We start from the raw sequence: 23,818 nt of genomic DNA on the forward strand, positions 1-23,818 counted from the left end.
TTTGTTTAAGTTTCATGAGTTTTTCGCATTTGCAAAGTACCTGTAACCCAGTCCACCAGTAGGTAGATCAGGCCTGAGTGAGTTTCCTGGATTAATGCATAGCAGAATCTGGTAAACAGGTTGCAAATACAGAAGTTCAGAATGATTTTGTACTCAAATTTCCTTTAGCCACAATGAAACCTGCTGTGAATAGTTACTCATAGAAACCACAGTTAGAAGAAGTTCAAATAATGTTTTGCTGAAAACCTAGGAGAGAATTTAAAACACTTAAAAATGAGACTCTGCAAAATGTTATATGGATGTTTGCAGAAATATGACTCAATAGAGGGTATTAAGAGATATTGGAACGGTCTGAATTTATCTCTGATACAGATGTTCTGACATCCACAGGATCTCTTGCAGGAGGAAACGTGGGAAATTATCATAGTTGTACATGGTAAAAACAAACTATGTCTGTCCTGAAACATCTCAAAACATCAGAAAATAGACTTAGCACCATCTATGTAATGACCATAAACCTGTGGATGAAATTTTCAAACACATTTTACTCTCAAAATCTGCCAGTGTATTAATTAACATTGATTTAGAATAACAGGCCTGAATCAATACCATAAAACACATTTATTTTGATCATATAGAATTTTATGTTGGCTAGCTGAAAATCCTGCATAGGGTGTCAGTTTGAGGAGTACAAATTCTATGGATGCTAATAATATTCTTATGATGTAAGTAAGAGGAAGGCTTTATGGGTTTAGCTGATTTTTAAAATAGAATTTGCTGATCTCCTGATTTCTGTTTGTCTTACTAACTCTCCTCACTTTTTCATCTTTATGTATGTTATTTATTAATGCTCACAGGCGTAGAAGTGTATTTGCTTTCCTAACTCTGCTACCCTCATGCCTTTGGACTGATTATCTTTTGGCATTTTATATTAATCCTTGGTAAGTGATTTACTTGTTTTTCCATATGCAATGTGTAAACAATGTTAATTTCTATTACATGAAAAATGTGTGATACCTTTGTTTTCAAATGGGTCAAAGCTTTTGAAGATATAATTTTCTTGTACTAGAACATTGATTGGAGAGGATGTGGGTATCAAAGTATTTGCTACCCTGCTTCATCTAGTTTGTCTGTTTATGCTCCTACCCATTTTGGTATTAAAAAGCTAATCTTACGGTGGTCATCATATTCACCTCATTGCACTCTTTGCAATTTTTGCCACTTCATTATAAGTCCTGGCTTCTTCTCTCCCAATTACTCATCCGTTCATTGCCTGGCATTGCCGCCTGCTGCTGCTGCTTTTCTATTACTAAAATTGCTTGATTGTGCCCCAGCTGTTTGGTGTGTGATGTCAAATACCTTAGTTTTTAAAGGTGCGGTTATGCTCTCCTGACATCAGTAAAAGTTTTGCTTTTGGAAACAACAGTTCACCAAGAATCGATACAAACCAGCAGTCCCAAAGTGTAGAAATCGGGTCACTGTGTGCGCGTCTTTGTGTGTATGTGTGTATATTTAATAGCTTAGTCTGTAGATAATTTATAAAGACTTAGTAAATGACTGATTGGTTTTTTTTGAAAATACCTAACCAACAAAGCCGCAGGGTCTATTTAGAACCAGAACTGTTTTACAAACCATTAAACAAATAATCATTTAACTATTTAACTATCATCTAACAATTAGCTATGATCTAAAAATGCTTAATTTGTATAAAAGAAACTTAAGTTCCTGATGGTCTTGAGTCCAAGGTATAGTGATTTACAAAAATGTGGTACCGAAGTTAAGATTTACTTTTGACCAAATGTTTTCCCTGGTGTTACCATACGACAGCAAAGCCCTGGCAGGCAGTCATCAACATCTTCAGCATAGGGATTTCTGAAACTGGTTTTCCTTGGGTCACATTGGGTCTATAGAAAAACCCACCTAAATTTTCAGTGGGCCCAGAAATGGGTGGGTTTATGTAACTAAAGAAAGGTCCATTTCTTCTCCCATGAAAATAAAAGCATGTTCTCCATACACACTCAGCTGAAGAGCAGATGGAAGTCTTCCACATCTCTCCAAGGCTAATATTATATTGGCTTGTAACTTGTCTGATGTAAACTCAACTATCAGAGCTGCACAGTGATGGAGGATCAGGCAAGCAGTTTATTATTGTGGAGGTCACACTGATCTCTTTTAAGTCTCTAATGGTCGAGAAGCCCAAGATGGGCACTGTCAATGGCACTGCTGCGAAAAGAGTCATCATCTTCTTTTGCCCCTTTGCCTCTTTTTGTTTAATATGCATTAATATGCATTAACTCACCTTTCCAGATGTGTATCTTTGTTCAGAGGTTTCCTCTTCAATCAAGCTACCTAGTTTAGTCTAGATGATCAAGTTTAAAGGAGCTGAAGTTGAATGAAATGAAATTAATCCCTCTCTTTGTATTTTAATCTGTAGGGTAAATGGAAGTACAATGAAACACCAGCTAATGTTTCAAATGTCTTTGTTTTGCACACAAGTTGGTTTAAAACATTTATGAACATTCAGGAAACAATTGCGATGCTAAGAAACAAAGGCCTCTTGAGACTATCAAGCACAAGAAATTGTTGCTGAGAAATGGATGTCATATTGCCTCTTGAAGTGTTCCTCGGAGGAGTGTTCTTAGAAGCATTCTCATCATAAACAGCATTTAGATATTTTTTTCTTTTGAAATTAATTCCAATGTGCCCGACATTAAAAGGTTTACCACAGTCACAGGGGATAGAAAAGAAATGTGTTGAATAATTTAGAGAAATTAATTTTAAGATTTTGTTGGAAAAAATCTTTGAAGATGTAGAATAAATACTACTAGGCTATGTGTATAGTACACATGAATGTACGGATACTATACAGATAGTATCTGTATAGATAACATGGTAGGCTGAAGAGGTTTATAATATTTGCAAAGTAAAGCTTTGCAAGTAAATCTCCGCATTAGTGTAAAGCTGGTATTGCTATAGCTCTTGTTAATAGCTCTGCAGGCAAAGCTCCACATCTAAATGGAAATGTACCTTGACAAGATAACAAAATTACTATAGGTTGCGGCTGCTCCAAAAACTGAACATTTTGTAAAACAATTTTGGAAATGAATTTTTGGGTTTTTTTAATTCCACTTCTAAACTTAGCAGGGTAGAAAACCAAAAATGTTCCACTTCTTAATATTTCTTTCTGTATATTTTCATTGTTTTGAAATTAAAAGTCTTCACCTTTAATTTACTAATTGAATTGACCCAAGTTATCTAGAAATCATTTTAATATCATCATGAAATTAAAAATAGCATCATTATAATGTGATGAATGAAGAGATATTGTTTAATGCCCAGGAAAAAAAATGACACTACTAAAATCCCTTCTAAGTAAGCAAGAATTTATTTGTGCTCCGTGGCTGGTTTAGCAGAGGGGATCAGTGTTTTCAGACCTCTAGCCAAATTATTCCAGGGTGCTCACTTTGTGCATTTAATCTGATTGATTGCTTACTTTTTTTGTGGCACCAACAAAATGAACACACACACCCTCTCCAAAAAACCACACAGTGGTAGTTAGTGTAGTGCAGTTCTTAGGTCCGTGTCTTATGGGTTGTACTGCTTAACACACTCATAAGCTTGCTCGCAACTGTCGCTGGTGAATTATATCACTTATAAATCATGTGAAGACAGTATATTACATGACTGGCATAATTATCTCTAGCTGTTAAAAGTTAATTAAAATTATCTAAGGTTTAAGCTTGAGTCCCGCTGAAGTCAGTAGGATATTTGCCATTGTCTTCATTGATCATCATAAGCAGGTTATGAAATGGGTGAGAAATAGTGTCCAGGCCCTTTCCTTTTTCCTTCACCCTTCCTTGAATTTGCAAATGGTGGTCTTCTCCCCTTACCCAACAGCTGCTTCTCGTTCCCAGTTGCTCTCTGGTGTCAGCACCCAGTTTCCCAGCCCGCCAGAGCCGGAGCAGAGCAGCGGGAGGGCACCGTGCAGCAGCACAGCCCTGGCCGGGCTCGGCCCCGGGGCTCAGCCCCAGCCCGCCTGAAGCCAACAGTGCTGTTGGGTCAGGGTTTGTAGAGGACCCATTGCCTGTATTGGGCACAGGTTTTCCCTTTCACAAGCAGGTTGTTCTCAGAGCCACAGAATGGAAAACGCATCCCATTGGTGTCAATAACTTAAAAATGTCCAAGATATTATCACCAATCTCATCCTGAGTATGATAGTGACCAGAAAACATATGTTCTGAAATCAGTACTAGCTTTGAATAAAGACTATACAATAGTTTAATGAATGAAAAACGCTTCTTTTTTTTTACAGGAGTAAAAATGGTTTAAAGAAGAGAAAGCTGACCAAGTATGTAACTTCTTTGATACTTAAAGAAATTTAAAAAATATATCACCTTAGACTAAACATGCATTATGGAGTGCATGGTATAGTGATATTGCAGTTACAGATATAGAAAACTTCTTGGTAAACATATCCTGAGAGAGATGTCTGAAGGCAGAAAACAAACAATAATTGGACAAAAGCAATTCTTCTCAACAGATAGGTTGTGGTAAAACAGCTCCTTACTGACAGAAAATTAGTCATCGGGGAAAAGATCAATTATCCAACTTAGTGATTCCAGTAGAGCTTATCCTTAGTTAAAAATGACAAATGGTGAAAAACTGGGATGCATTTGTTTCTAGCGATATTTCCCTCTTGACACGAGGCTCTCATTACGGCTGTTGCTAGAACATTAGATCATTAATGCTAACGGGTAAACAGGAGTAATTAAATGGTGATAAGACAGGTTCCTTTGGGTATATGTAAGTATACCTCAAAGTAAATGAAAAGATTACTGTGTACATGCTTCAGTAGCTTGTAAATTAGAGCATGATAATTAGGTGAGGGAAGCTGTTTACCTGTGTTTCGTTCTTCAGAGCGTTAGCCTAATTATTTCTCCGTTATGTTCAGAGGCTGTGCCTGTACTAACAGATAGACCCTCACCTGGCGAAAAAGTGTGTAGAATGATGGGGGTCGCTAAATCGAGGCTAATTTATACCTGCTGAAGCTCTGCATGGTTTTGTATAGTTATATGCCACTTTTTTTAGCCACCATCTCTCTGGGAGGAGAATTTGACCTCTAACGACAAATGTGTACAGTTCTCAAAGCCAGCAGAGGAAGCAGTCACGGCAGTGGCATCCAAAATGCTATTTTAAGGGATTTTTTTTGTGGACTTCAAAACCTAAATACGAAATCTATTTTTCTGCATGAGCAAAGCTCAGATGAGTTTTAAAAGCGTCTCCGCCAGATGTGAAAATATCTGAAAGCAACATTTTACATGGCACGAGAGGCAACTTAAATGAAGCAGCAGCTGCCCTAGTGCCAGAAGCACGCTGGTGGGGTGGTACTGGGAGTGGGTCTGCGATGGGATGCTGGATCACCGCTTATTGCCCTGCCACCTGTGCCTTGGGGACATACCCACCTGCAAAAGCAGTTCAGGGGCCAGGGAATCGTAGGAAGGGTGCGTGGGCCTCAGACCAGTGGTTTCCCTCAGGTGGGACAACTCCAACCCTCCCCCCCCCCCCCGAACCAGGTTGCTTACTATCATCAGCACCAGCAGCTGCAGCATTCAGCTCACCCAGAGGGATCGGCACCCCTCTCTCAGCCTCTCTCTCTGGTGCTGTTACGGTAGGATGCAGGTAATAAGCAATACGCCCACCATTTGGTGGCACTGAATCGCAAGATTTTTTTTCCTCTATATTGTTGCTTTCTAGCATTAACAGTTGCAAATACGTATTCATGACTTGATAGTACTCTGGGGAAAAATAGAAATAAAATGTAGTAAAAAAGTGTATTTTTTTTCTTAATTTCTGTGTGTTTTTCTTTTAAAGCCCTGTCCAGTTGGATGATTTTGATGGCTACATCAAGGATATGGCCAAAGATTCAGATTATAAATTTTCACTGCAATTTGAGGTAAATCTGCCAGGGACTCTGTCCTCTCCTAGCTGCTGTGCCTAGGTCAGCTTTTTCCAGATGTTAGGGTTGCGTGGTGTGTTCCTGTGCTATGTGTTGTTTAATGTGTGCTGTTGCTGGGTGGGTCAGCTTCACTTCAAGTTCTGCAGAATCTAAAAGCAGGCCTTGGTGTCGTTAAAGACTGCATTTAGTAAGCTGATTTGAGTGGCTCATCACATTCAATCCAAGATAATTGTCAGACCGACACACTTCCATTAAGTTTAGGACATGCTGGCAGCTTGAATTGGATTCAGGATTTTAATGCCTTTATTTTATTTATTTAATGCCTTTAATTTGAGGGGCAGCCCTGGAAAGAGAAGGTAATATCAGAAATCTCTTTAAGAGCAAGGAGGTCTCTCTAAGACCAGTTCAGGTACATTCTCTTAATTACCCAGGATTTAAAGTCAGTTTAGTAGTATAAATCTAAAAAGCTCCTATCCTAGAGCTAGCTCCCAAAGATTTAAACATGGAAGGGGGGTGGGGAGGACTGTCGGGTGTTACTGCCGTTCTGGGTGGCTGACATTGTTCCCCTTCTGGCAGCGAAAAGTCCTCTGATGCATCGTATATCAGATGTAACTATTGAAGGTAATGACTAGAAAGATCTTCCAAGCATTCACCGGTATGAAGATCAAAAGCCACTTGAGGACTTGAAGAAAGCCCTTGAAGTGGGGTGGGTGATCACCACAGAATAACTTATCAACCCCTGGTTTGACGCTGTTTTGGCTAATTAAGTGCGGGTGGAGAGGAGCAGTCCGCAGTCGCAGCCTCGGACGGCAGCAGCGCGTTGGCAGCATCAGCAGGAGAGACCAGACCGCTGCTCTTGGCTGCTTGGAGGCAAACTCAGAGCCCTCCGATAAGGAGAGTCAGTGTAATCCTGCTGTCAGTTTATAAAGTGATTTGTGAACATTTTCAGCCTGGTACCTGCCACAAGTAATCCCTTCACAAAGAATTATTTTTTGAGCATTTGTGAGTTTGACCTTGGCGTTTTTCTTTCTGTTACCCCAGGAGCTAAAACTGATTGGGCTTGACATACCCCACTTCGCTGCTGATCTTCCCATGAATCGCTGTAAAAATCGCTACACCAATATCCTGCCATGTAAGTACAATATATTCAGACTCCCGCTAAGGGGAGTTTTAATAAGAGGAAAAGAAGAGTTTCAATAAGAGAATTGGAGAATCAGGACATCTGACTGATAAAAGCCTGTTCTAAAACCTGCCCTTAGAGAGAACCAGGCAATAGATGTTTTTTGTTAGCTTTGAAGAGACGTAGCTTTCTGGGGATGTTTATCAAGACAGGAGTTTGGAGGTGAGCAACACAAGGTCGTTTCTACTACTGAGTAGTGTTACTATATTTTTCTTACAATCTTAATGAAACTTAAGGGAGCCCAAAGGGGTGGCATGTGGAGAGTGTATTTTGCAGAACAGTAATGATGGTGCATCCATGTAGTGTTTACTGAAGCAAACATTGCTCTCTGTTGGTAAATATGAGCATTCTCTTTTTTTTAATAGTTTTTTTAATAAGATTTCTTTTTTATAAGAATTTATAAAAATTTAATTTTGCCTAGTTGGAGAGGAGTGTTGTGTTTGAGAGCCAGATTATATTTTTTTGCTTTTACAGATGATTTTAGTCGTGTCCGGTTAGTTTCAATGAATGAAGAAGAGGGATCTGACTACATTAATGCCAACTACATTCCTGTGAGTAAAGAGACTTGGTCAGTGTAAAGAACAGTCCCCGGCACAGCAGTTAGAGTGTGTCACCTGCAAATAGCACAATATCTCCTGGAAGCTCAATCACGTTCTCAGCGTCTCCTTCAGCTTCCAGTATTTTGCCTGCAGGGAACTGTATTTTTCACCAGCCATCAAAAAAAAAAAAAAAAAAAAAAAAAAAGAAGAAAGCAGTGTGGGGAGATTTTTGGCAAATTTTGCCCTGGGTGAGCTATGTGTGAGTCTTTGTGAAACCTAGACTGGACTGGTAGAGAAGTGGGGAGGAAATGTTAAGTGGTCCAGTGGCTTTTTAAGACAGCTAGGAAAAACATAAGAAACTTTAAAGAAATTTTTCCAGATTTCTACAGCACATGGCAAAAGGATTAAGCCAGACACTCCACAACTGACAAAATGCACACAGCCCAGACGGTGCGTGGAGGGAGCTTCTGCTTTCTGCCTCATCTCTGGTGCTCCCAGCGTGCCTCCCGCTGCCTGGCACAGAGCAGCCGTTTACCAGGGACTAGCACCCTGAGTTTTAGGATAATTAAAGCACACGCAGAGCTGTAGTCAAACAGTTTGACACTGGGGGTGGGTTAGAAGCTCATCAGCTCTTTCCACTCTCGCTTGAGCTTGTGAAGTCATTTAGGCTTATTCCTGCCACTGCCGCAAAGGTTTGCCCCTCTGTTATCCCCGCCTTGCTGTGGCTCAGTGTAAGCTGTGTTAGGGAGAGCAACATCCACTGGGTCGCTCTGCGTGGGGAGGTGGCAGTGCGCGACAGCATCCATTTGGAAAAAGACCTTCCACGTGGGGACCATAGACAGCCGAGCATTTCTGCACCCTTGCCGTGAACAGGAGACAGAGCTGGCCCTGGCTCTGCAGGAGAGAGCTGAGGCAGCATCATGGAAAAGGCAGGAGCCCGCAGATGCGTTGGTGAAACCACTTCTTTGCCACTGTGGCATTGCCCGTGCACGTCCCGCTGAGCACGTTGCCTGTACTTAGTTTGTATGTGTCAAGAGCATGAACCTAAACACTCAAGCTGCAAGTGCCTGAGCTCGCAGTGAATCAAGAAAGAAAAGGGTTCCAGCATTCAAAAGCATCACTCACAACTCGGGAAACCTCTATGACATGGGATTATGGATAATAGGATTTTATGCAGCGGTCCTTTTCGGATTGCTCAGTTCTGCTTTTTATAGTTTACATCTCTTTAGTTCTACTTACAGCATAATGCTGACCATAGAAACTGGGACAGACATGTCATCTTAATGCTTGGCTTTTCCTGACGATTGCTTGTCCCCTGAGTACCTGCCTCCAAACGCAGATACTAGGGGTGATCTGTGTCTCTGTGGCAATAGAGATTTGATGCTTAGGTCAGACATAGCCCATGCAGACAAACAAGCAGCAAATTCTGTGTAGTGCAAAAACTCAGATTGAGCTGACTTCTAGAGGTGTCTGGAGGAAGCAATTTATGGAAAGTGTTCCCAAATCACTAATATTTTTACAATCTGTATACTGTGGTGGCACAGAAATTGCCCAATTTACGTGGGATCATGCTGTGTGTTGGATGTATCTTTTGCTCTTACTAGGAATATCAGATAACTTTCCAAATGCGGTTTTGATGATACAATCTCAGCAAATATGATTATAGCATATGCCAAAATAGCCATTCTGTCGATCTTTTATTATAGTCTTTATAACAATCTTTTGGGTTTGGCGAGGGGAAGGAGTCTTTCCAACTAAAAGCCTGTTGATAGGGATAGGAGAAGGAACAAATGGACATAAAGCACCTGAGCTTCAATAAAACATAGCAGTGATAATCTGTTGAGGGTGTTGACTCAGCATGTTTTCTATTATTTTAAGCAGAATTCTAATTAATATTTTACTAATTTAAGTCCTTATGACATAAAGTCCATATGACGTGCATTTAGTCCTGTTTATTGCTACCTTCCACTTACATCAGTGACTGAAAATCACCACAGGCACTGCTTGGGATGAGCAGGCTAAGCATCTGTAATTGGTTTTATGTCTATAACTAAACAAACCCTTAAATTATGAAATCTGGAAGAAGCTGGAACTTTAATTTAGGATTTTCATTACTTGTTTTTCTAATGTTGTTTTTCCTGCTCTCTGGGCAAAGGATTCGTGTAGTAACAGCTTCATCTTCTGTCCTTCATTCTAGATTGCTTACACTTTGGGAGCATCAAAAGCTGACAAAAGTTGTAATCTCAAAATAAATACAAAAAATCATGAAGTAGTTTCTTTATATTAGAAATCACTTTTAAAAGTACAAATTGAACTTGAGCAAGCTAAAAAATATGTATGCCAGAGAAAAATATATGTTCTGAAGCAGTAATCATGTTGGTAAATAGCACCTGCCTCTTTGTTTCTTAGGGTTATAATTCACCCCAGGAATACATTGCAACCCAAGGACCACTGCCAGAAACTAGGAATGATTTTTGGAAGATGGTTCTCCAGCAAAGATCTCAAATTATTGTTATGCTCACTCAGTGTAATGAGAAAAGAAGGGTATGTAACAAAATCTTGCTCATAGTATAAAAGAAACTGCTCTGAAAACATGTTTATTTTCTGGTGAGTGAATTTCTTTGCATTGTTTTCTGATCATGAGGCAGCATCCTAACCAGACCTGGAATGGCACTTCATTCACTTACGGCAGGCGTTTCAGGATGATTAAGAGACTGGAGCATCTTTCGCATGAGGAGAGGCTGAGAGAGCTGGGACTCTTCAGCCTGGAAAAGAGAAGGCTCAGGGGATCTTGTCCCTGTGTATGAATACCTGATGGGAGGGAATGGAGACACGGCACCCCAGTGACAGATGGTGCCCAGTGACAGGACAAGAGGCAATGGGCACAAATTAAAACACATTAAATTCCATCTGAAATCAGGAAGCACTTTTTTACAGTGAGGGTGACTGAGCACTGGCACAGGTTGCCCAGAGGTTGTGGAGTCTCCATCCTTGGAGGTATTCAAAAGCCATACGGACATGGTCCTGGGAAGCCTGCTCTAGGTCACCCTGCTTGAGCAGGGCAGGGTGGACAAGATGACCTCCAGAGGTCCTTTCCAACCTCAACCAACCTGTGATTCTGCGCTTTTAAGTTTAAATAATAATAAAAGTATTATGCTTTACATTTTCCTTGATATTATAATAGAAATATTTGGAATATAATGTATATTCCTGTTCCCCATGTTCTGTTCCTTTAAGACCTATTTTTTTAGGAAAAGTAACATCTACAAAGACACTATGTATTTCCATTCTTCACTATACTAATTCTACCCTTCAGAAAACCAACTGATAGCTTATGTCCACAGTTACTCAAATAGGAATGATCAGGCTGAAAGTCATTGCAGAATATATTACCTCTTCTTGCAGCATCAATAGTGCTGTAGACATTTCTAAAACTGAGGTTCAGTATATATATTTCGATTGTGCTTTTTTATACATGCATATATATATATTTATATAAATGCAAATATGTATGTATTTATTTCCCTTTCAGGTGAAGTGTGATCATTACTGGCCTTTTACGGAAGATCCTGTTGCATATGGGGACATCACAGTGGAGATGCTGTCCGAGGAGGAGCACACAGACTGGGTTTATAGGAATTTCCGAATTAGCTACGTAAGCGAAACATTTTGCATGGCCCTACTGAAAGAGCGGGAGTAAGTTCGGTCCAGCCTTTTCTTTAACTTTTGTCCATTTCTGGCATTCAGTGGAAAATGCCCAAGAGAAAGATTGATGGCCTTACCCTCACTCCACACAGGCAAACAGCTAAATCACAAAACTTTCCCTTAAAATTGCCATCTCTGTGAACTTCTCAGCAAAGTGCAAGACTGAAACAAAAGTAGTACCAGAGTTCTGGATGTTTCTGTGGTGCCAATAATTAGTGACAACAAATGTGTAAACTTCTTTTCTTTATCATCTCAGGCATATCTTCTTGCTATAAGCTATTCAGAACTTGAAAATACCAATGTAGAAATTTGAAAATATTTTTCAAAAGGGCAATTCTGCAATATCGATATATTCCAATAAAGTATTAAAACACACATGACAGCACGTGATTTCCAATGTTCAGATTCTCAAGCATTTCTTCCAGCTTTGTTTTCTGCACCAGCTTGTTGCAGGCACCAGCTCGTGAAAGAAAGGTTATAGATGTGGAGGGGAGGTGGAAAAAGCTGGGCACTGGCACGTCAGCACTGGCCCAGGACCTTAGTCCTACTCGGCCACGCCTCACTGCGTTACAAAGGGCGCACAGGCTGCGGGCTAGGAGTGCAAATGCATCAAACACGATGTCTTGGGCTGTCGGCATCCATGGAAAATAATGACGAGACGGCAGTCTGCAGTTCAGGAAAACTGTCCTTTACCAAACTCAGGGCAGCTGCTTTTGTACTGATCTTTTTTAATATCCCTTGCCTAAAGATCTGCTGTTGCCTGTGACTGGAGGGAGGTTACTGCGGTAGGGTTATTTAGCCTGACCCAGAATGGCAAAACTAAAAGCATTGCTTGGTGATGACATCCCCCCCCGCCCCCAATCCCTCCCCATGTTCTGAGTTCCTTTAAGTCTCAAAGACAAATGAATTGTTTTGAGGATCTTATTTCACCTAAAGCCACTAGAGTTTTTAGCATTATAAACCTTTTTTATAATAACGGGTATTTTTCTAAATATTTTCTTTGCCCCGTAATGATTTTTTCTTCTCTTTTTGTATTTTTTTTTCTTTGAAACTTGAAAAGAAAAACTCCCAAGAGTCCAGTCTTGATTGTTTGCCAATAGCATCGTTCTTTATCTGTGGCAAAACGAGAAAAGGAGAGGGAATGGAATAAAGAGGAAGAAAGCCTAAACTTGAAAAATGCAACAATTGATTTAAAAGCAAAATCAAATCAAACCACCAGGAGGGAAAAAAGCAAAAAACAAACCCCAAACCCAGAAACAAGAGTTCATGCCTTTTTGATAATGATGGCCTGATACCTCCTCCCCTTTTTAATCAAATAGCATGTAAATTCTCTGCCATTTTTTTGGCTGACTACTTTCTTAGGCTGTGTTTGGGGAAAAAAAACCCCACCAACCACAAAATGACAAAAACCCCTCAGTCTGACTGAGCGTGACTGCACTGTTAAAACTCCTGTGAACATGCTGCTGTTCTGCTTTTCCCATTAGGCTGATGAAGTGCAAGACGTGATGCATTTTAACTACACTGCCTGGCCAGATCACGGTGTCCCCACGACCAACGCTGCCGAAAGCATCCTCCAGTTTGTACAGATGGTCAGGCAGAAATCAGCAAAGAGTAAAGGCTCCATGATCATACACTGCAGGTAAATGCTTCAAGGAAATGGAGAACTAAAGGGCGTAACTTGTTAAATAGGTTGGGAAACCATTGGAAGGAGAGATTTTGGGGTTCTGCTCACCTGTTAGCTGGAGATTGTTCTCTCTGGTGTTAAGGGTGAAGGATTAGTCCCCCTCTTTGACTACAGTGGGGCTGGGATTTCAGCCTGCAGCCATAGACATGAAGACACTGCTTTCTGGGGTAGAGTCAGCTCTTTGGATGTTTTAAACAAGTGGCTTCAGGAGGCGCAGCAGGCGATCCTGATTTACACCAGCTCAGAGCCTGCCCCCGCTCTCTCATTTCTACACCTTCATGATACGGATGGTGTGGTCCAGCCTGCTGCACTTGCTGCTGACCTGCAGAAGTGTGTCTCTGCGCAGATCCTCCTCCCCTGGTCACTTGGCTTTCGGTACATTCGGGAGGTGACATGAAGATCACTATCCTGTGCAAGCAGTAATACCAGTATCCCATGATAACAGTTACACGGGTTTTTTCTATTTTTGGGAGGAACGTTGTTTTATATACTGTATCAGATTTATCTCTTGTGCATCATCTGGCCTTTTATTAAGATGCTCACTTACTTGGCCTTTCTGGGGGCAGCTGCCACGTTAGCAATGATATGCCAGACTGGTTCCTGACTCAACCCTCCCAACTGACTTCAAACCTCTTTGTGGCTCCTAGTGCGAGAGCTACTCACAACAGATTTCTCAGAAATATGTAAATAGATGGGTTGCAATGGATGAACATGTGTGCATTATGGTGACAGCCTCCTAATGGAAGTCAAGGCTTGATGAGATTAATCTCAGCCAACCCTACATCCCCCACCCCAGGGGCAGCAGTTACGCTGCTGCACAATGTGTCAGCACCCTCCAACGCTGTCTTTCCTGGTGCTGATGTGATGGTCGGCACTGACTCTTGCCACCACTTTGCACACTTTCTAGACCTCCTTCCCAGAAAAGAGTCTTTTATAGCAATAGCATTGCTAGTTTCCAGATAAGGCACTTAGTGTTCTACTGGAATGCAAAACAGCAGCAACATTTGTAAAAGCAGCAAATTGTGCAGCCCTCCCCTGTAACTTAATGGAGAAATTCATAGGGGCATGTTGTTCTGGGAGTCCTAATATCAGGAAAGGTGCTTTTAAACCAGCGAAGAGATTTATATGTAGTAGTGTGAAATCAACCCCCTTATGTACCACTTAATTGTTCTGGGAAGGAATAGAAGCAAGTATCAGAGAGCTGGGTAACAACTGTAGTATATTTTTTTTAATAAGGATGCTTCTAGCAGCAGTGAGAGATATTTTCAGATAGTATTTTTAGAGTATACTGTACGTCTTAGACCACATAGATTAAAAGTAGCAATGCTATGAAATTAGTGGAAGGGAGGAAGAAAGAATGTATTGATCAACTCCTACAGCAATTGTTCTCAAATGTTAAAGAAGGCACAGAAATAATTTATCAATTAATGAATCTGCCAAATAAGTGGATCAGAAGTTCTGTTGTATTCATCTCATTCAAGATACCAATGCTTTTGTTAAACATGAGCAAAACACCCCCGCCTGTTTCGTGACAGTTATGTTGAACTGTGTTGAGATAAACTGTTAAATTTTATTGCAAATACTTTCAAGGCTTTTCTGAAAAATATGACAAGACAGCACAAAGAACTTTTGCCAAGACACACACTTCTATCCTTAGTAGTAGGTATGGTGTTGGGATGCTATATGAAATTCTAAAAAACCTCTAAAACCACACTCATAATGAAATCAGACTTAAAGTTTACATGTGAAATCACAATGCAAAGAATCATGTGCACATAAGAATCTCTAAATCAAAACAGCGTGTCTTTTTTCTAGTCACTAAGCTTCCCTTTGGGGGGCATGAAGATTTGTCAGCCGAGTGGTTGCTGAGTATTTCCGTCTCATGCTCCCGAGGCAGAAGTCCTGGAGCGTAGACTCTTTTGGGTGGTTTGTCCTTTGAGGATGAACTGCAGTAGTGCAGCGCCTTTGCGAAGCCGAGAGCTCTGCAGTGTGGAGAGCTGTGGAACCGAATTGTGCGGGTTCAGCCCCCGCTGCCTCTGTACAGCAATCACTGCCGAGCAAGCCTCTGCGGTTACGGCTGCAGCCCCGGCTGCAGTTAGAGATGTCCCGTGAAATCTTTGAGGGGAGCAGTGGAAGTAGGAAGAGCAGACAGCTGAGGGTGGCTGAGGGTGTGCACGCACATTCTGCATGCGAGTGCGTGAAGAAGAGTATAGGAAGGTGAAATATTTGCAGAGCCATCCACGCCATACATTCTGCCTAAACGATGGATGAAGGGTTGCACGGCATTAAATCCTACAGATTAACCAGCCTGTCTGACCTCAGATTAGCTACATCTGATAATTGCAGCTGCAGGACACCTCTTTTTGCAGTACCACTGATTTTGCTCTGTGTCCCCATCAGAAAAGCCTGAACTGAGCTGCATGTCTGTGTGTGTTGCAGTGCTGGAGTGGGACGAACAGGAACCTTCATAGCCCTGGATCGGCTCTTACAGCACATCCGTGATCATGAGTTCGTAGATATATTGGGCCTGGTGTCTGACATGCGGTCCTACAGAATGTCCATGGTGCAGACAGAGGTAAGATCAGTTCACTTCAACATTGTGAATGTATCATCTGATCTATTTCATACCTCTCTGTAGCGTCTTCATGTCCAAGTTCCCCCTTAACACTTGACAGAATAGCTATGAATAGACACAATTAAGTTTTCCTCTCCATTGCAATATTGTCACGTTATTAATCTGCTGCTCAGGTGGATCTGATAATATATCTACAGTATCACTGATGTCTTCCAGAGGGGATGAGTTATTCTCACCTTCTGTGAAATTAATACGCAAAAAATGCATTAGAAGAGATTAACATACGAATTTTTCAAACCATTTTGAAAAGAATTGGGCTTGCTGAGGGTGTTAATGGCTTATGAAATGGTATCAGTATCGGACAACCATTCACGCTTGCTCAAGAGGGTATCATCTGGCCAAGCGTAGGAACCCAGTTACACAATGGTAATACAAATAACAAGCAAAAGAGACAAAAGGATCGTGAGTCTGCCAGACACCCTCCTTGCTCCTCTCCCTGCTCAAATATCTACTGGATAGTTCTTTTTCTGTTTTTAAGGCAACTGTCAGGAGAATAGTCATGTTGTCAGAATATATAATGGAAAAAAGTCACAAACTCTTTTTCCAAAGCAGAAGCTTTTATGCATCTGAAACCTTCCCAGTTCCTCTACTAATGAGGGAAAGATTTCACGCCTGTTGTACTCTTCACTGGTTAGACACAGTATAAGCTGGCAACCACCATCACTGTTTGCAGGCTAGGTCTGGCAGATAATTTGTTGCCAAGGATTATCGAATCCAGAGCAAAGCAAGGAAGATTTAGCAGGGAGAGGAGAGGAGGAGGAAAACCTGCAGTGACAACAACTAGCATCTAGAAACATAAAAAGGTCATTATTATCAGAACATTCTGGATCATTGCTATCAAACTACCACTTTTGCTCACGATTCACTGCATTAATCCTTATGTAAACACCAGAGAAACAAATCCTGATGGTTGATTTCAGCTGCAACTGCATTACCACTCCAGAGGTGATGCGATTTTTATTTTTTTTTCATGTACAAACGCATTGCTTGCCTTGGCGGTCGCTGAGCTCCTGCTGCTCCAGGCAGCGGCCAAACCTGGACGCAGAGGTCACCAGGTGGCACTGGCCCTCAGGCGCAGAGGCCCCCGCAGAGGCTTTCCTTACAAAACCTGAAACCACGCACAGCTCACCTGGGTTGGTTCACCTTGCCTTGTACACTGGAAACTTGGCAGTGTCTCGCTGAGCAGTTTAAAAAAACAAATGGCGCAGGCCCAAAAGGGCGGTTAGATTGGAGAAGACCCTGAACTGAAACCAGTCATTCCAAATTACGGGGTGTGAGGAAATCTAGGCATTTCTGTGGCCTGAAACATGCTTCAAGCTCATATTGCTCTCTCTTGGCATCAGCAGACCACTGGGGACAGGGGCTGAAATCTAGACTCAGGTTTTGGGACAGTTGTTTTTGCTTGAGATCCACTTGCTCCCTGTGCCTAATGCACATAAAACTTAGTGTAAGGATTCATCAGGGTTTGCCTTCTCTCTCTTTGAAATCTAAAAGTCATCAATTAAGGTTATTCCAAATTGAATTACAGTGTTTAATCTGTATGATGATAATACTTGGAAAAGCTAGTCCATATCCAAACCCAAGATAACCATGGTTTTGTTGCACAAAAACCTGTCCACAAATACAACAGTGCATGTGATTGACCCGACTTACTTACAGTGTCATTTGCACAGGGGTTGATAACTCCCCAAATAATTAATTGCTCTGTGAACAAAATCAGGTTTCAGCTTTTTATTTCTAAAGAAGTCAAGCACTAAGGAACGTGAAGTTCATTAAAATATTTCAGGTGCATATGTGGCATGGATGCAATTTGTTGCACATAAAGGATTCAAGTACCTTTCTGGGAATGAATTCATTTTCAGGGAATATAAAGTAGACTCACTTTAGCTCAGATCCAGCTGAACTATTCTATTCTATTCTATTCTATTCTATTCTATTCTATTCTATTCTATTCTATTCTATTCTATTCTATTCTCATCTCCCATCATCATTCAGGTTATTAATAAGTGATTATGATGCCAGGGCAGGTCTGGTGGATTTCATGCTTCCCCAGCTGCTATCAGTAACAATTGCGGGCTGTTATTTTGGGAGCTGACAACTCGCTGTGCATTGCGAGGGACTGAGCAGGGGGAGGCGGAGAAGCTGTGCAGGCTGTTGCTGTGAACTATCAAACTGTTTCACTGTTTGGTTTTTTGTCATGCTTTCTGAGGTGCAAAAATGCCCACTCATTTGGTCTTTTCTTCCAGGAACAATACATTTTTATTCACCAGTGTGTGCAACTGATGTGGCAAAAGAAGAAGCAGCAGTTCTGCATCAGCGATGTCATATATGAGAACGTCAGCAAGTCCTAGTTCAGAGTCACAGGTGGTAAGTCAGGCAAGTCCAGCCCTGCACCATGCCCACAGCCTCGCATCCCGGCTGCTTGGCAGCAGCCAGTGACACGGGTGTTTGCTCCAGGAGCTTTGCTGGCGGTTTGGCGCTTTCTGGGTCTCATCCCCCTCTGAGGTGATGCTCACATTGAGAGTGCGAGGAAAATCCCTCTTGCAGTAAATAATCTGCTATACTATCCACGGCACTGTAGGAGTATAGTGTTTCACTCATCGTCCAAAGAAAAAGAGAATCCAGAAATCCTGAATGAGCCATCTAACCGTTCCCTGCCACTTGTCCTAACACTCCTTACAAAGCTTAAAGGAGGGGAGGACTTTAATGTCTTCAGTCATTCTCAAGCCACTTACTAACTGCCAGGTTACCAAGGGCAGCAGAGGTTTGGGGATGCTCTGCCAGCACCGCTCCTGTGGCAACAGAGCCTGCTGGAGGGTGAGATGGTAACCAAAAAGCTCTGACATGAAACACTGGGGATTTTTTTTTCATAAATCTAGAACCAGGGAACAGGAGGGGTCCTACCGTTAGCATAAATGAAGCGACCAGCTTGCCTTTCCACTGAGCCCCAGTGCCTGACCTGTTGCGTGCAACCAGCCCAGCCCCGTCCCCGCTGCAGAGCAAAACACCTGGCTCTGACCTACCCAGAGGTTTGCTGGGGGGGACAAGCTGTGAGGACCTATGTCACCGATGTTTAAGCTAATGAGCTTTTGTTCATTAGGTGGCAGTAATAACCCAGCCATAACCTTAATATTTGCTTTTGGGTGAAGCAGAAAGCTACAGACTTTGAACACAAACTGGCTTCTCAGATAGCTGGTGGAGAGCTGGGCTGTGGGCACCAACACCAGCCGCCTCCGCTGTCTGTGCTGTTGCAATGCGCCTTTATTAGCCTCTGCGTACGTCATTCCTCTGCCTGTAAAATAAACCCTGATTTGCCTCACTTTTCCTAATGTTCAGGTAATTTACTGTCTAATCTGAGTCCCGGAGCCCAGTGCTTGTACTGGTGGGCTGCAGTCCCAGCCTGTATGGAGGTCTGGTAAAAATAAATGCCAAAAACTGTATTTATTTCCTTTTTTATTTCTAAAGCATTCTGTTTGTTCGGTTCCAGGTGAGACCATGAAGCACACCCATCTTCCCTTGCTTCTGATTTTTTTTCTTTTGATGGTTTGAACGGCCAGTTGTTCTGCCATGAGAGACCGCTGCTTTGCAGTACACGGACAATAAAAGAAAGAAACTTTTAACTTTCTGAAGCACTGGGGAGACAAAGCCTTAACGAGCCTGCGGTGTCTTTTGAACTGTTTAATTTCTGGACATTTTTTTTAAATACTGGACCAAATTCAACTAAACAACATGAAGGAAAAGACACTATATGTGCATAAAATAGATATTGCTCCAGAGTGTTGGGTTTTTGTTTGGTACTTTTGGTTAATTTTTTTTTTCTTTTTTTCCTGTGCAGGTTGGGCTTAAGGTTAAAGTAAGTGCAATATTTTTTTAATGGTTGACTGAAGAGCTTTCTTCATGTGTCACTGGTCTGTGCTAATGTCCATAGGAGAGCAGGCATTGTTAGTATCTAATAATACCTCATTAGAGAATAGCGAGGCATGAACATACACGAAGAAATCTGGAGATTGTGAAGAGACAAGGGGGCGGGAGGGCGGGGGGGTTGCTGGGTACATGGATTTGACTGTTTCCTACAGCACTGATGTACGTGGGGTCTGGGGGGAGCACGAGACCCGAGGAATGGACTGATGAGCAGAAATCCAAACTATGAAGCCTGAAGCTGAAGCAGGCAGCTGACACCGAGAGATGGGGTGGTTTCGGTTCTTGACTGTGCTACTACTAATTAAGCAGAGGGATTGCTCTTTTCACCAACCTTTTCAGTAATGCCACTGATCAGGCTCTTGTTTTAGATGAATTTAATGAAAAGGCAGCTGAGTTTCAAGCTGGGATATCTTAGCATTATCCATTACTATAGCATTTAACTGTCCGAGCAGTCTATGGTGCCTATACCCCTCATTTGTTTATTATTTTTAATAAGTATTAACCCTGTGTAAAAACGTGAAGCTGATTCAGGTTGGGGGCGTGGAAAGAAAAAAAAAAAAAAAGTGCTTTAACAGCTGTAACTATTTCTCTGAGCCAGGAATTCATGACGTTACAAAAACAAGGTTTTGGCATGTGAAGGGCTGGTTATCTATTGGTACTAGGCTGCCAAAGCGTCGGTATGGATTCCTGCAGGGCCTTCGGGGTCAGGGCGGGGGGCTCTTTTCTTTTTCACTGTCGGTTTCAGTTCTAGTCAGAATAATTAGCTATATATATATTTTTTTTGTCTTTGTATAATTCTGGTACATCATTGTGTATTGTGACATGGATGCTGTCAGAATGGATGTTGATGGCATTTTTGTAACCTGTTGCTTTGTGTCACCTCATTGGAAGTTAGCAGCAATGGTACTCAATGTAAACAAAACAAACTTGAACTGAAAGTAAACACACTGGATTGCTTACCTGTGAAGAAGTCACTATCAGCAAAACAGCAAACACACCCGCATATGCTTTTTATTCATTCACCCCAGGGCCTGCTATCGCCTGTCAGGGTACCAGGGTGTAGTTCAGTAGCTCAGCTACTTCCAGGAGCCTGATAACCTCCTTCAGATGACATTTGAACTTTTTTCTTCCAAAGAGTTATTCCATTAGCAGGTAAATAGGTGTATATTCCTTTAATACCTACTTCATCATCGTATTGGTTACAATGGAAAACTACCTTCAAACTATCCCATATGTATTATGCAAAACTGCATAGACTTAACATAATCCTCCAAATAAAAAGGTCCCTGTGAAGGGTAGTGAAGAAACAGGACTCCACCTCTGATTATTGAAGGTATGATATGAATTGCCCCCCCCTTCTCTTTCCATGCATCTAACACTATTTCCACAGTTTCCACTAAGCCCAGTCCTAAAGCAGAGATGCTCTTTCTCTAAATAAGATGCATAGAGATGGATGCAAAAGGGCAGAGAGCCCTGTCTTCAGGGAGTGGATTGCTAACAAGAAAGGCTTCAATGGTACACGTTTCCCTCTTATTTCACCAGTGTGCATCAGCTGGAGGGCTTGCTGTTTCAGTAGGAACAGCCAAGATTTGTTTGGCCTAATTTGAACAGAAGACAGAATTATAAATGAGCACTTGACCATTCAGACCTTGCCTTCATTCTTTTTTTTTAAATATATTTCAGAGTTTCATTATATGTTTACTCAGAAAATATGTTCACATCCCTCTAGAGAACTAGCAGGGGGTGGAAAAAAAATCCATAAATGTTCTTGCCTTCTCATCTCTCTGCCTCCCCCCTCCTGCTGGCCATTGCCCATTGAGTCTACATTTATTCTGTATCATAGACCAGAGTAAGCAGGTTACTTTTAAAACATTCATGTGCACACAAAATACAGCCAGCGTGAGCTGGCTGTAACAGAAGGTTGGCTGAACATGACAGGGTGCAAGATGGCTGCAAAAATGCCAAAATCGCATTGTTGCAAACGATATTGCCTGAAAAGCCTGAATTTACTAGACAGTTTTTGAATGCACGTCAAAAAATGATTCCATTTGCACAGTAACAGGTGTGTATTTTTCCTTTAATAGCTACTTAATCACAAAATCAATCACAATGAAAACTCCTTCAGAAAAATATCTTTTTGTGCCCCATCTAGTACGCAAAACTGCATAACTGGGTGTGTTGGGATGGTGGTGGAAACCACCTCTCCCAGAGTTCAAGATGTAAGTAAAGCAATGAAAGAGTCTGGGAGACATCGTGGTTCAGAAGACTCATGCAGAGCCTTTTAGCCTAAATCAACATGTCATACTTTTGGTTTTACCTTGTCACGCTCCTTGAAAGCAAGTCCAAAAGAACAATGTTTTGGACTCATGCTGCATGTTGATATGGTTTCCAGCATCTGTCAAAATAAAGCTTTCAAGTCATTGCAGCTGTAAAGCTGTCTGAAGCTTCAGGTTTTGTAATAGTTTTTTTGAATTACGGGTTTCATGCTTATAGCTCTGCTGCCGCCAAAGATGCTCTATATTGATCTGCTGCTCTTACAGCATCTACTGACGTAGATGCATGTAAAAGCAGCTCTGCACAGTGAGTGACCATTAATCATCGAAACTAGGGCAGGTTTTCTCCTTGTTGCCTCATGTGCGTGCTGCCATGGGAGGAACAAACAAGTAAACCTAAGGACATGTCTTACACGAGCTAAGAAGTTTTTAGAGCCATGTGTGAAAGTGCTGTCTCTCCTAGCATGCCCTGTGCGGTGAGCCCTGACATACTTGGGTCTTCAGAACTGTTTCCTTCCATCCTCAAACAAGGATTAAGAACAGGTTGGGAAGCCTTACTTGTGCTTTACTTCATTTTATGGTTTTTTTTCCTGCACCTAAAGAAGAGAAAGTTCCCCTTTTGTCAAATATTTAACATCATAAGCTTATGCACCAAAAATGGCCCTTCTCTCCCTCCTCGTTCAGTTCATTAACCAGAGTCACACCACCTCCCTCCTACTCCTAACTTTTTTTAAGGGCTTGTATGAAAACAGTAGTTTCATTCAGGCAAAGCTGTTGCTTTCAGCCATTTCTTGTGAGAGGGTAATGTTGTTAGTGCTGGTGAAATGGATGGGAGCAGGGGGGGTTGAGCTTTGCTGCTGCTGTCACAGGCAGCAGTGGTGGCTCCTCTTTTAATCTACAAATATTATCAATAAGTACAAGCACAGACTAATATCCTGATACTGGTTTTGGTCTGGACGCTGAGGAAGTAGTAAAGGGCCAAAGTTGCAACCTAAGCACGTAGCTTCGGAGAAAGTGAAGAAAGATACTGAAGAGCCACAGGCAGCTAAACAGGCACTTATTAGCTAAAACTTAACATAGCAGCAGTAAAAATTCAAGACGGTTTGCAATATGTAAAGACAGAACCCAATGCACACTTACAAATTCCCTCATGTTTGCACGCTACATACGTAATGCTGTTGCTTGTATGTGAAGGTGGGAGGAGCACAGAAAGTGTCTCTCAAATACTCTTGATATGTCAGACTTGATCCTTAGACAGGGCTGCTTGTTTCGTGTTTTAGATACTACACAGACTTCACGGTTGAGGAAAAACATCATAGAACAACTGGGCTTCTATAGAATGGTGGCTTGGCCAGAAACATTCCCATTCATAACCATGTTTCCCTCATTTATGAGATGCAGCCCAGCAAAATCAGTGGAGATACCCGCTTGAACAAGGGTCTGGTATTCAAGCTATGTCTCGCTTCTGTGTATGTCCTAAAAACCTGAAAACTCAAAATGCCTTCAAGTCTCAAAATTTAAAAAACCAATTTCTGCTAGTACAGAATTAGACAGACTCAATCCACATCATACTAGTTATTCATGGGTTTCTGACTGTTCCCTTGGTTAAATTAGCAAAGTACCGATGTTGCTGTCCTGCAAAGCACTGCCAGGGACACTTTCAGAGTTTCACAAACACTGATGAATACACTCAAAGTCACTGGGAGCTCTGCACATTTCAGAATATCATATAATTTTGCATATCTACTTCCCCATAAACCATTGATTTCCACACACATCAATAACGTGGAAGTCTGCACTTATTTCCCGGCCCCCCAAAAACCCACCAACTTTTATATAGCACAAGGCTTTGGAGCAATAAAAGTATGTATAAAAATATCATTTATAGATTGCAAATTGTTTAAAGCACTGTTTAACATTTGAAT

General features: G+C 41.6%; 1 protein-coding gene across 1 annotated transcript in view; it reads left to right on the top strand.

Moving 5' to 3' along the window:
* Positions 1-20,164, top strand: part of PTPRO (protein tyrosine phosphatase receptor type O) — a 66,771-nt gene extending 46,607 nt beyond the window's left edge. The window contains exons 17-26 of the mRNA XM_075141712.1: positions 4,313-4,348; positions 5,872-5,953; positions 6,998-7,088; positions 7,611-7,687; positions 10,085-10,219; positions 11,208-11,330; positions 12,865-13,019; positions 15,504-15,639; positions 17,946-18,066; positions 19,187-20,164. Of these exons, the coding sequence (XP_074997813.1) occupies positions 4,313-4,348; positions 5,872-5,953; positions 6,998-7,088; positions 7,611-7,687; positions 10,085-10,219; positions 11,208-11,330; positions 12,865-13,019; positions 15,504-15,639; positions 17,946-18,050 (940 nt within the window). The 3' untranslated portion in view covers positions 18,051-18,066; positions 19,187-20,164. The remainder of the gene's footprint in view (positions 1-4,312; positions 4,349-5,871; positions 5,954-6,997; positions 7,089-7,610; positions 7,688-10,084; positions 10,220-11,207; positions 11,331-12,864; positions 13,020-15,503; positions 15,640-17,945; positions 18,067-19,186) is intronic.
* Positions 20,165-23,818: the final 3,654 nt, after the last annotated feature.

The sequence above is a fragment of the Calonectris borealis genome, chromosome 1 (genome assembly GCF_964195595.1).
Source record: "Calonectris borealis chromosome 1, bCalBor7.hap1.2, whole genome shotgun sequence".
Lineage (NCBI taxonomy): Eukaryota > Metazoa > Chordata > Aves > Procellariiformes > Procellariidae > Calonectris > Calonectris borealis.